This window comes from Triticum aestivum, chromosome 1B (assembly GCF_018294505.1).
Source record: "Triticum aestivum cultivar Chinese Spring chromosome 1B, IWGSC CS RefSeq v2.1, whole genome shotgun sequence".
NCBI classification, from domain to species: Eukaryota; Viridiplantae; Streptophyta; class Magnoliopsida; order Poales; family Poaceae; genus Triticum; species Triticum aestivum.
In genome coordinates, this window is record NC_057795.1 from 334,368,245 (window position 1) to 334,380,402 (window position 12,158).

At 50.1% G+C, this 12,158-nt stretch overlaps 1 protein-coding gene across 1 annotated transcript in view; it reads left to right on the forward strand.

The window, feature by feature from the left end:
• Positions 1 to 2,617: 2,617 nt before the first annotated feature.
• Positions 2,618 to 12,158, forward strand: part of LOC123122365 (DNA topoisomerase 1) — a 51,493-nt gene continuing 41,952 nt past the window's right edge. The window contains exons 1-4 of the mRNA XM_044542559.1: positions 2,618 to 2,843; positions 3,092 to 4,140; positions 5,197 to 5,842; positions 5,948 to 6,034. Coding sequence (XP_044398494.1) covers positions 3,131 to 4,140; positions 5,197 to 5,842; positions 5,948 to 6,034 — 1,743 coding nt within the window. The 5' untranslated portion in view covers positions 2,618 to 2,843; positions 3,092 to 3,130. The remainder of the gene's footprint in view (positions 2,844 to 3,091; positions 4,141 to 5,196; positions 5,843 to 5,947; positions 6,035 to 12,158) is intronic.

Sequence of the window (12,158 nt, forward strand, 5' to 3'; positions counted from 1 at the left end):
TTGACTGAGTCACTGCTGCGCCTCCGCCTATGCCCATGGTATTTTGAGTGCGTAATTGTGTACGCGCGGCACGAATGCTGCTTTGATGGGGCTTGAGCGGAGGCCGGACTACTAGTCGCGCCCTTGGCGGGCCTGGTGATCCTGTTGCGGGGTGCTCCGGACTCGCTTGACGGTGTTCGAGGTTGTTGTCGCCAGATTGGTGGTTTGTCGGAGGAGGCCACATTGTACTTCCGCCGCGAGGGCTGCAGTATGCTCTTCTGTACGGAGAGAGCGGTCCATGTTTCCGTTGACTGTTATGACCCCGCGCGGTCCTAGCATCTTGAGTTTGAGGTATGCATATTGTGGTACCGCATTAAATCTAGCGAATGCGGTTCGTCCAAGCAGTGCATGGTAACCGCTACGGAAAGGGACGATATCGAAGATTAACGCTTCGCTTCAGAAGTTATCCGGAGATCCGAAGACCACTTCTAATGTTATAGAGCCCGTGCAACGGGCCTCTACTCCTAGAATTACACCTTTGAAGGTGGTTTTGGTGGGATTGATCCTTGAAGGGTCGATGCCCATTTTGGGCACTGTGTCCTGATAAAGCAGGTTCAGGCTGTTGCCGCCGTCCATAAGGACTTGCGTGAGGTGGAATCCGTCGATGATTGGGTCTAGGACCAATGCGGCCGAACCGCCATGACGGATGCTGGTAGGGTGATCCCTACGATCCAAGGTGATCGGACAAGCTGACCATGGGTTGAATTTTGGGGCGACTGGCTCCATCGCATAGACGTCCCGTAGTGCTCACTTCCGTTCCCGTTTGGGAATGCGGGTGACGTAGATCATGTTGACCGTTTTCACCTGTGGAGGAAATTTCTTCTGTCCCCCTGTGTTCGGAGACTGGGGATCCTCGTCAACGTCGCTGTGCAGCCCCTTGTCCTTGTTTTCGACGTTTATTTTACCGGCCTGTTTGAACACCAAGCAATCTCTGTTAGTGTGGTTGGCTGGCTTATCCGGGGTGCCGTGAACTTGGCACGAGCGTTCAAGTATGCGGTCCAGACTGGACGGTCCCTGATTGTTTCTTTTGAACGGCTTTTTCTGCTGACCGGATTTGGATCCGCTGAATCCGGCGTTGACTGCCGTGTCTTCAGTGTTGTCGTTGTTGTTCCGTCGCTTATGTCTGTTGCGCCGTGGCTTGCCGTTATTGTCGCGGACATTTGTGGCGTGGTGCTACTGCGAGCCAACCAGCTGTCCTCGCCCGCACAAAAGCGGGTCATTAGTGTCGTGAGTGCTGCCATGGACTTGGGTTTTTCCTGGCCGAGGTGTCGGGCGAGCCACTCATCACGGATATTATGCTTAAAGGCCGCCAGGGCTTCGGTGTCCGGACAATCGACTATTTGGTTCTTTTTAGTTAGGAACCGAGTCTAGAATTTCCTGGCCGACTCTCCGGCTTCTTGAGTAATGTGGCTCAAGTCATCGGCGTCCGGTGGTCGCACGTATGTGCCCTGGAAGTTATCGAGGAACGCGTCTTCCAGGTTTTCCCAACTGCCAATGGAATTTGCCGGCAGACTGTTTAGCCAATGCCGGGCAGGTCCTCTGAGTTTAAGTGGAAGATATTTGATGACATGTAGATCATCTCCGCGGGCCATGTGAATGTGGAGAAGGAAATCTTTGGTTGAAACACATTAGCAGTGGAATATGCAATGACTCGCGATATATGAAAAGGAAAAGATTAAGTTGTTTTATCTGCACCTTCTTGACCTGAAATCAAAGCTTAGCAGTAACATGCAATTCGAGAGAGCAGGGGTTTTGTCTTGGTTATACTGGCCGAAATTGGTTAACACATTAGTACTACTTAGTGGTATTGTTATTGTTGATTTTGACAGTCAGACCTAAAATATTACCGTTTAAAGTGATTGTTTCTCCTTTTGCATGTTAGTTGATTGATCTCCAGGTCCCACCTTTCCTGTTATGCCATGCTGCAAACCTTTCTGTATTTTTGCTCAGATCGTGCTACTGTGCACACAAGAGAAATTGTTGGTTTCTTGTTTATTCATACAATTTGTCCTGCAATTACGTGTTTCATGTTACACAAGTCAACCATTCTTTGGGTTTTCACCTAGTCAACCTCACTAGCAATGTTACACATGGTTTCATTTTCTGGGTTTGAAGTTAAAATTAACTTCTGTGTCAATATATACGCTAGGAAGTTATTGAATTGCATGTGTATGTACTTCCCAGCGCTGCCAAAGGGGGTGTCACCAACACAAGTGGATCCTGTTCAAGAGGAGGAGAATGTAGATATCTTGAACAATATTCATAGTAGGATAGCCGATGTGTGTTTTGCGAGAGCAAGATAGGTTAGCTATGTTGATGAAGGCCATCATCATGTGAACCATATGTGTTCCATATGGTCCATGTCTTTAGTAATAATAATTATACGTATGCAACATTACAAAATAGTCGTTGAATTTCCTATATGTTAGCCGTGAATTGTCTATATTGTCTAATTTTCCTTTCGAAAATGGTCGTTAAAATGCCTAACAATGCTCAAACCACTGCTTTACGGTCAATTAGCACATAAAAATTCTTTCAGCCCTGAGGGGCATTACAAATAATTCATGCCAAAACTACAATTTCACAGTTGTTTCAATCAAACAACTTCCAGCCTTTTCATAGTTCTCAGCTCACAGCAGCTTTCTCACAGCTCACAGCTCACAGTTGCCTTTTCAGAATCTGCAGCTCAATCTAACACACCCTAATTCTATCCCTTTGGAATTTGAAGTTGGAACACGGCATCAACATTGTCAATTGGAGAGGCTTGATGCTGCTTCGGCATCCTCAGGAGAGCAAGCAAAAAGGTAATCTGCTGTTCCTAGCTTATATACATTTTTTTGTGAACTAAAAAAATAGTCCAATACCGATATGCATATCCGTATCGGTGCATTTGAGGATGCCACTAACAAAATGAGAATGCTTTTCCCTTGTATCACACTTTTGCTTTGCGTTTGTTTTTTTCCATCATCTTGTCAAAACAAGGATGATCGTATGAGGATTTTTATGCTCGCTCTCTAACTCTCTAAATATTGTTTATGTGTTACCTTTGCAGCTTCCTTTTGGGACTTCTCAGAGATATTCATGCACCTTCATGCCTTGTTCACCTTTCCTTCCTTGTCAAATGTGTGGAGTTGCAGTGAGGAATAGTTCAATAAGGAAAATGTCTCTAAGAACTAGCTCTCAGCTCGCCCTACAGCTCAAAACTAGCGTCTTTTTTACTACTGGGCTCTCGGGTTATCACAGTTTTGTAAGTTCCAGAACAGCAGATGTCTGTGGAGTTGCTTTAAAGGCTACCAATAGTGTTAATTCACGGTTCTTCTCAACTGCATATGGTAAAAAGTTAAGGTTTCTCATTAGTAATAAGAGCTCATTTATCAATCCAAATATAAATAGGAAAGATGGGGGTGCTGCCCATAGGTACTTCCATAGATCTGAGAGACGCCAAAGCACACTAGCTGCCTGCAGCACCATCGCTGATGAGGCTTCCACATCTACGAGCAAGTGCAGTGAGAGTGGTACAGGTACTAAAAAGGACATTTCGAAGAATAAAAATTCTGGGGGCAGCAAAAAAGAAGTTAGCACAGATGTGAAAGAAAAGAAAGTATCTACCAAGAAAAAGAGCAGTTCTACTAAAACTAGTAAAACAGCAGCAAATACAACTGAGAAAGCAAGTGCGAAGCAAGAAGAAAAGAAGGCCGACACATCTAAATCAAAGAAAGGGGTTGGTAGTTCCAAATTGAGAAAAACAGTAACCAGTTCGAAGAAATCTTTGGAAGCAAAGGAATCTGCTGCTATTGCAGCTGCCGAAGCCAATAATTACATGAAGACCACCGTTGATGCTTCTGGTAGTGAGAGGAGGCCACTTGTACCTCTGTACCCCCCCGTAGCTAAATCAGTTGTTGTTGTTGAATCAGTTACAAAAGCAAAAGTTATTCAACAATACCTTGGGGACATGTACGAAGTATTACCCAGCTATGGTCATGTGAGAGATCTAGCTCGAAGGTCAAGATCTGTCCGCCCTGAGGACGACTTCAGCATGGTATGGGAGGTGCCTAATGGTGCCTGGACATGCCTTAAAAGCATTGAAGTTGCATTGAAAGGGTATGTTTTATAGGCTGGTTATCAGTAACTTTGTTCAATTTTCGTTCTTGGCATATAGGTTTGCTATGATTAGTTGCTGGGAAAGTAAGACAAATTCACATAATTTGTTACTTTTACAGTATGATTCATATCTTTGTCTCTAAAAACTTGTATTCCATGCAATACCATTTGTCCATATCCTTGTCACTTTCTGCAAGGCTTAATTGGGTGAACACATGATAGTCGTCTTGGTTTCTGTTTTACAACTTTTAGTTTGTAATCTTTATTGGACGTAATGCAATGTCGTGAGTACTAATACCTTTTGGATCCATGCGCCACTCACCTTTGAGCATAAGTTAGATTGTCCGTGAAGTGTGCACAGAGTGATAAACAGTACCATGTCTCCTAGATTTATTATGTTCTATCTAAACTTGATGGCTTTTCGAGGACACATAGACAGAAACTATAACAACAGTATGGTGTTGGTGATGGTTGATTCATCTCATATGCAGATTTTGTTGTTAAGCTGTCCCTGTAGTTAATTTTGTGTCAAGTATCTTATGCCTATATTCTTGTATGCAAATGTCACTATCACCAGGTGTATGTTGGCATACTATACCTGCACATCACTTGCAGATGAAGACGTCTCTATTAGACCCATACATGTTCTGTGAAAATATATCAACCGAACTATTTAACTGTATACTTAAGTAATAGACGCTCCATTACCAAGTTACGGTCTTGGTTGTTCATTTACTTCTATTTATTTTAATCTTTTGCATATTTCACATGGCTGATTAAATTGGTTTCAACCGAAACTTCAATTGAATTCTGAATTCTGTGAGTATTTTTTTCATTGCTACATCTGAGTATCCGTTAATTAGTTGAACCTTTTTTCTCTAGATCTGCCTTCCGCTTATAGCAAGTGTCATACATGTGTTTGAGTTAATTCTTTCTTGTATATGTTACATAAATATGTTAAACTTATGCTGGTGCAAGTTTCCATGTTGAGTTCCCCTGCTTTATGAAGTTGTTGCTGATTGTCTTCTGTTATTGTTGCTTATTTCTTATCTCCAGAGCAGAAAATTTGATTCTCGCTTCTGACCCTGACCGTGAAGGTGAAGCAATTGCTTGGCACATAAAAGAAATGCTTGAACAGAACTTGGCTTGCCATGTTACTGTTGCAAGAGTTGTCTTCCATGAAATTACAGAGGATGCTATTAAAAACGCCTTAATGTCTCCAAGATATATTGATATGGACTTAGTTAATGCTTATCTTGCACGCCGTTCCCTTGATTATTTGATTGGGTTCGCCATATCACCACTTTTATGGAGGAAGTTGCCTGGTTGTCAGTCCGCTGGACGAGTCCAGTCTGCAGCTTTGGCTCTTGTTTGTGATCGGGAGACTGAAATAGAAAAGTTTAGCCCACAGGAATATTGGACTATTGATACTGAATTTGAAACCCAGTGTTCAGATTCTTCAAAAGGCATATGCCTTAAATCCTGGATAAAGCATCTCAATTCAAAAAAGTTGGATCAGCTTTCTATAAGCTCTCAAGAAGAAGCACGAGCTCTAGAAAAGAGGATTTATTCTTGCCAATTTGAAGTAAGAGGTGTTCAGAGAAGCAAAATTCACAAGAATCCTCCGATGCCATATATAACATCCAGCCTTCAGCAAGATGCAGCAAACAAACTACACTTTGGTGCAGGGCATACCATGAAGGTTGTTTCTACTTAATAAGAACTTAGATGCATAGCTTTACTATTATAATACTGTCATTTACATGTAGTGACCTTTTGACTCATATGGTTCACTATGTGACTGCAGGTAGCCCAGAAGCTTTATGAAGGGATCAATCTTTCGTCAGAACAAGCAACAGGATTAATAACTTACCTCAGAACAGATGGATTTCATGTACGTTCATTCTACTTTTAGTTGATTGCCAAAGTAGTCTTTCTGTTTATAAATGTATCTGTAGGTCAGGTAAAACACACTCTTGGTCTCTTCTCTGTGATCTGTGGTTGTTGGTTGAAGTTGGTGCATTAAAAAAAAAACCCATCAAATTGGTCACTCTGTATACAAGTGAACTGTAGAGAAAGATTCTACATGGCGCTGACTTTGAGGGTTTTGACACTCAGATAAAGGAGAGAGATTATAGAGTGGGATGATCTAGGTTCTTGCTTGAATCTGATGTGACACAGTGACAATACTCATCCTTGGATAGGAAGGCGGAAGCTGAAAAGTTTTTTGAGTAGAGAGGCCAGCTTGATGCTATGGCCAAAATCTGGATACTTTTGCTTAGTAGAAGAAAAAACTTAGTATATCAGCTCAAACATCTGATCATGGAAATGGAGTTCTATAGGTCCTTATTGCTATTCCAAATAAGCTGTCTGCACTATTATATTTTGACTTTCTGTTCTCATTATTTAGTTCCATTCATGTATATTTCTAGGACCCTGGGTTAGCTACAGTAATAATAATATCACAAACGAACATGTAGAAGGAACTCATGTGCATTTTAATACAGAAATATATGCATGAATTTTTCAAGTGGTGATGATGGTAGGACTAGGGTTCCTACCGGCTCTACTCCGTAGGTTATACGGGCAGAACAGCGAGGGTTGGGGCGAGGGCGGCAGCTCCGGCGTGTTGGCGTCGTCGCGAGGGAGAAGAAGGGCGGCGGCGGCTAGGGCAAGGTGCGGCTAGGGTTTCCGGCTCCTCTGGAGCCGGGCAATATGATAGAACTATCTTTATTGCTTGATCTCAAACGATGTCTTACAACTAGTATTTATAACTTTAGCCTAAGATAACTTGCCTAAAATAACTTGCCTAAGATAACTTGTGGGTCAAGCCCCTAATACTAATGCCCGGTGGGCCTCTTGTATAGACCAAACCGGTCATAACATCTCTCCCCACTTGCGCAAACAGCTCGTCCTCGAGCTGAAAGTCTGGATAGTGTTGGCGGAATTCTTCACGCTGCTCCCAAGTAGCCTCCTCCTCCTCCGGAAAACGTCGTGGATGCGAGCGCGGGCTGGAAGCTGAAGACGATAGGCCACCTTTCCAATGCGCTCCAAGATAGGGAAGGGCCCGGCGTAGCGAGGGCCGAGCTTGCGCTTCGCGCACGGGTCGAGGGACTGCGTAGAGCGATGGAGAAGACGCAGCCACACCCAATCACCCACCGCGAACTCCGCCTCGTGATGATGATCGTCGTAGTAGTGCTTGGCCAGCTGCTGGGCCTGAAGGAGACGCTGACGAACCTCAACAAGCATCTCGTCACGAGTGCGGATGAGGTCACCCGCAACCGCCGTCCGAGCTGTCTCCGGATCCACCTGAAGTATAGGCGGGGGTGGTCGACCATAGACCACCTCAAATGGCGTAGCGCGCAGGGCGGAGTGATAAGAGGTGTTGTAGCAGTACTCCGCCCAAGAGAGCCAGTCCACCCAAGCGCGAGGCCGATCACCTGTCACACAACGCAAATACATGGCAATGACCTTGTTAACCACCTCGGACTGACCGCCCGTCTGAGGATGGAACGCCGTACTCAGGCGGAGCTGGACACCCGCCATCCTGAAGAGGTCACGCCAGACATGGCCCGTGAACACGGGGTCTCGATCACTGACGATCGAAGCAGGGAACCCGTGTATGGATGGCCGAGCGCTATGAAGTGGGCGTACTTGGAGAAGCGGTCGACCACCGTGAGGATGACCGACTTGCCACCCACCTTGGGAAGGCCCTCAATGAAGTCCATGGATATGTCCGCCCAGACCTGAGATGGCACCTCCAAGGGCTGGAGTAACCCGGCCGGCCTGAGAGTCTCTGTCTTGTTGCGCTGGCATGTCTGACAAGACCGAACCCAGTCGCGGACCAGGGCGCGATCGCCAGGGATGTAGAAGTCGGCGCGAAGACGATGGAGGGTTTTCTGCATACCCTCATGACCCGCTGAGTGGGCGAGCTGTAACACCTGGTGACGGAGATCATCCTGCGCCGGAACAAAGACCCGGCGCCCATGGAGGAGCAGTCCGTCAGAAAAGCGCCATGGCTCCTCCAGGTCGCCGGCCGTGAGCTGCTGCTGAAGACGGACGGCGTCGTCGGCTGTCGCAGTGGCGCGGCGAATGTCGGCGAAGAGGCTGAACGTCGGCCCGGAGCGGATGCACAGGGCCGCCCCGGCGGACTCGCCAGCGGAGGAAGCGAGGTCGGAGTTGCGACGGGACAGCGCGTCGGCCACGGTGTTAAGGCGGCCCGGCCGATACTCGACGGAGAAGTCGAAGCCGAAGAGCTTGCTGATCCACTGGTGCTGCGGCACGGTCGACAGCCGTTGGTCCAGCAAAAACTTCAGGCTGTAGTGGTCGGTGCAAATCTGGAAGGACCGTCCCCACAAGTACGGCCGCCAATGACGAACAACCTGTACAAGGCCAATGAGCTCCCGCTCATATGCTGCCAGCTTAAGATGACGCGGAGCGAAAGGCCGGCTGAAGAAGGCGAGGGGCCCATCGCCCTGATGAAGCACGGCGCCGAACCCTGCGCCCGAGGCGTCACAGTCCACCACGAACGGGCGGTCGAAGTCGGGCATCTGGAGGACGGGGCCCGTCGTGAGGGCCCCCTTGAGGGCCTCGAATGCCGTCGTCGCCTCGTCGTCCCAGGCGAAAGCGTCGCGGCGAAGCAACCGCGTGAGGGGCGCCGCGATAAGCCTGAACTCCCGGATAAATTTCCGGTAGTAGCCGGCGAGGCCGAGGAACCCGCGGAGAGCCCGCGGCGAGTGAGGCGTCGGCCATGCGGAGACGGCTACCACCTTGTCGGCGTCCATAGCCACCCAGTCGGCCGAGATGACGTGGCCCAAGTAGGCCACCGAAGGCGTCCCGAACGAGCACTTCGAGCGCTTAAGGTGGAGGTGGTGCGCTCGAAGCTCGTTGAAGACGATGGCGACGTGCTGGAGGTGCTCGGCCCAAGACACACTGTAGATTAGATTATCATCAAAGAAAACGAGCACAAACCGGCGTAAGTAGGGCCTGAGGACGTCGTTCATCAAAGCCTGGAAGGTCGCCGGGGCATTGGTGTGGCCAAAGGGCATCACCAAGAACTCGAAGTGGTCGTGATGAGTCCGAAACGCCGTCTTGGCGATGTCATCCGGGTGCATGCGCACCTGGTGGTACCCCGACCGGAGGTCAAGTTTAGTGAAGAAGCGCGCCCCGTGGAGCTCATCGAGGAGCTCGTCGACCACCGGAATAGGGAACTTGTCCTTAAGTGTGACAGCATTAAGGGCACGGTAGTCGATGCAGAAACGCCATGTGCCGTCTGACTTGCGGACGAGAAGCACCGGCGCGGTAAATGGCGCAGTGGAGAGCCGGATGATGCCTGCCGCGAGCATGAGCGCACACTGCCGCTCCAACTCATCCTTCTGCAACTGTGGGTAGCGGTAAGGCCGTACCGCCACCGGCGTGGAGCCTGGCAGAAGATGTATACGGTGATCGTACGTGCGGGCGGGCGGCAGCCCCTGTGGCTCGGTGAAGATGTCCGCGTGCTGCTGGAGGAGGCTCTCCAATAGTGGGTGCTCGGCCGTGGCGGTGGTCGCGGCCAGCTGGAGTGGAGTGGTTGGGGCGGCACCTCCAATGCCGTCCCACTGAATGCGGCGGCCCAACCGCCAGAAGGTCATCGTCAGCGCGTCGAAATCCCATAGAATAGGACCAAGAGTGCGCAGGAAGTCGACGCCGAGGATGAAGTCGAAGCAGCCCAAGTCGATGCCGGCGCAGGTGATGGTGAAGTGCTCGTCGCCGATAGTAATGGGCACGTCGCGGGCGAGCCCGTGGCAGCGGAGACGGTCGCCATTAGTGACTGTGACTTGCAACTGCTCACCGCCGGTTGGCTGTAATGCAAGGCGCCGCATGGTGGTCTCCAGCAGAAAGTTATGCGTGGACCCTGTATCCACTAGGGCCACCAAGCGCTCGCCCTGGATCATGACCGGTAAGAGCATCGTCCGTTCATCACGGATGCCGGCCAGCGCGTGTAGGGACACCACGAGGGCGGTGGCCGGGGCGGGTGTCGTGGTTCTAAGCCTGACAATAGAGTGGGGGGTAGGTATGGAGAGGCAAGGTCCTAGCTATGGAGAGGTTGTAAGCACAAAGGATGTACGAGTTCAGGCCCTTCTCGGAGGAAGTAACAGCCCTACGTCTCGGAGCCCGGAGGCGGTCGAGTGGATTATGAGTGTATGAACTACAAGGTGCCGAACCCCTCTGCCTGTGGAGGGGGGTGGCTTATATAGAGTACGCCAGGACCCCAGCCAGCCCACGAAGGAGAGGGGTTAAGGTGAGTTAAGTCTGGGGCGTTACTGGTAACGCCCCACATAAAGTGCCTTTACTATCATAAAGACTACTTGATTACAGGCTGTTGCAGTGCAGAGTGCCTCTTGACCTCCTGGTGGTCGAGTGAGTCTTCGTGGTCGAGTCCTTCAGGCTAGTCGAGTGAATCCTCGTTGGTCGACTGGAAGGCGACCTCTTCTAAGGATGTCCTGGGGTAAGTTACTTGGATCAGGTCCATGACCCTACCCTAGGTACATAACCCCATCATTAGCCCCCGAATGGATTGAGGCTTCGAGTGAAGAAGGAGTTGATGTCGTTTCCGATTAACCTTTGCGCTCTGGTTGTGCGCTGTTCTGTACTAAAGAATCTCTTCGTCGACAGGAAACAACTTGACTTCAGTCGACTTGATCCATTCTGCTTTTGCGTCGAGTGATCTTTCAAGCTACGATGATCTCCGAGCGACGGATCGCCGGAAACACCGCGCCTGACAGACTGATTTGTTGCTCGCGGATTCTGCGGAATGCGAAATTTGGGGGCGCGCGCGAAGCGGGGCGGACCGCGGCGTTCGGATGGGACGGGGCATGGACGCCTCGATCTCCGCGCCGCCTTTTTCGCCACGTATCCCGTCTGCATAACTGTTCCAGATATGATTAGATCGACCGGGCCCACCTGTCATCCACTCGGAAGCGACCTTATAAATGTGCCCGGCGGGGATTTCTGTGCTGCGCCTTAGCATTCCCCCTTTCTCTCTGCTTCCTTCCTCCCTGCTCAGCGCGCTCGCTCTCGCCCCCGCACCACTTCCCTTCGCGCATCTCGCCGGCGACCATGGCCAAGGAGAAGACGGCGGCGCTGGAGCGTGCAAAGAAGGCATCGGCATCGGAGAAGGCGAAGGGGAGATCCACCAGCCGCGGAGGGTCCTCGTCCAGATCCCGCCTGCCGAAGGGCTGGGTCCAAGGAGACTGGATCCAGTCGACCATCACAGAGAATGACCTCCTCGACATGGCCAACGAGGGCTTGATCCCCCACGGAGCTGCGAGGCTTCCGGGGAAGGAGTGGCAGCCCCAGCCAGAAGAGGGTGAGTGTGTGCTTTTGGCCACTCATGTTGATCGGGGGTTTTCCTTGCCGCCGAGTGTTTTCTTTCGTGGCTTTTTGAACTTCTTCGGAGCGCAGCTCCACCACTTTACCCCAAACTCCATTGCCTATCTTGCTGCGTTCGTGTCCATGTGTGAGGGTTTCTTGGGCTGTCGACCGCACTGGGGTTTGTTCAAACATATATTCACGTGTCGATCTCAGACCGTGAAGAAGGCGAGCCCCGGTGATGAGAGAACCCGAGTCGTCCAAATGTGCGGAGGCCTGGGGATTCAGGTGAGGAATAAGAGCACCTTCCCGCCCATGACCTTTCCCGAGTCCGTTAGAGGCTGGCAGTCGACTTGGTTCTACTGCCAGGTCCAGTCGACGCCAGGGCAGTCGAGTGGACTCCCTCCGTTCACCATGGACCGAGTGAGCAAGCCTTCCCCTCTGAAGCTGATTCCGGAGGAGAGAGCCGACGTGAAGATGTTGATGGAGCGCGTGGTGCAGTTGGTTCGGGAGGGAGTGACAGGCATGGACCTCTTGGAGGTTTTCCTCAGGCGTCGCATCCAGCCTCTCCAGTTCCGGAGCCACTGCATGTGGTTGTACTGTGGGACCGAAGACGAGACTAGAGTCCATCCAGAAGCAGTCGACGATGTCACTCTGGAAAGATGGAT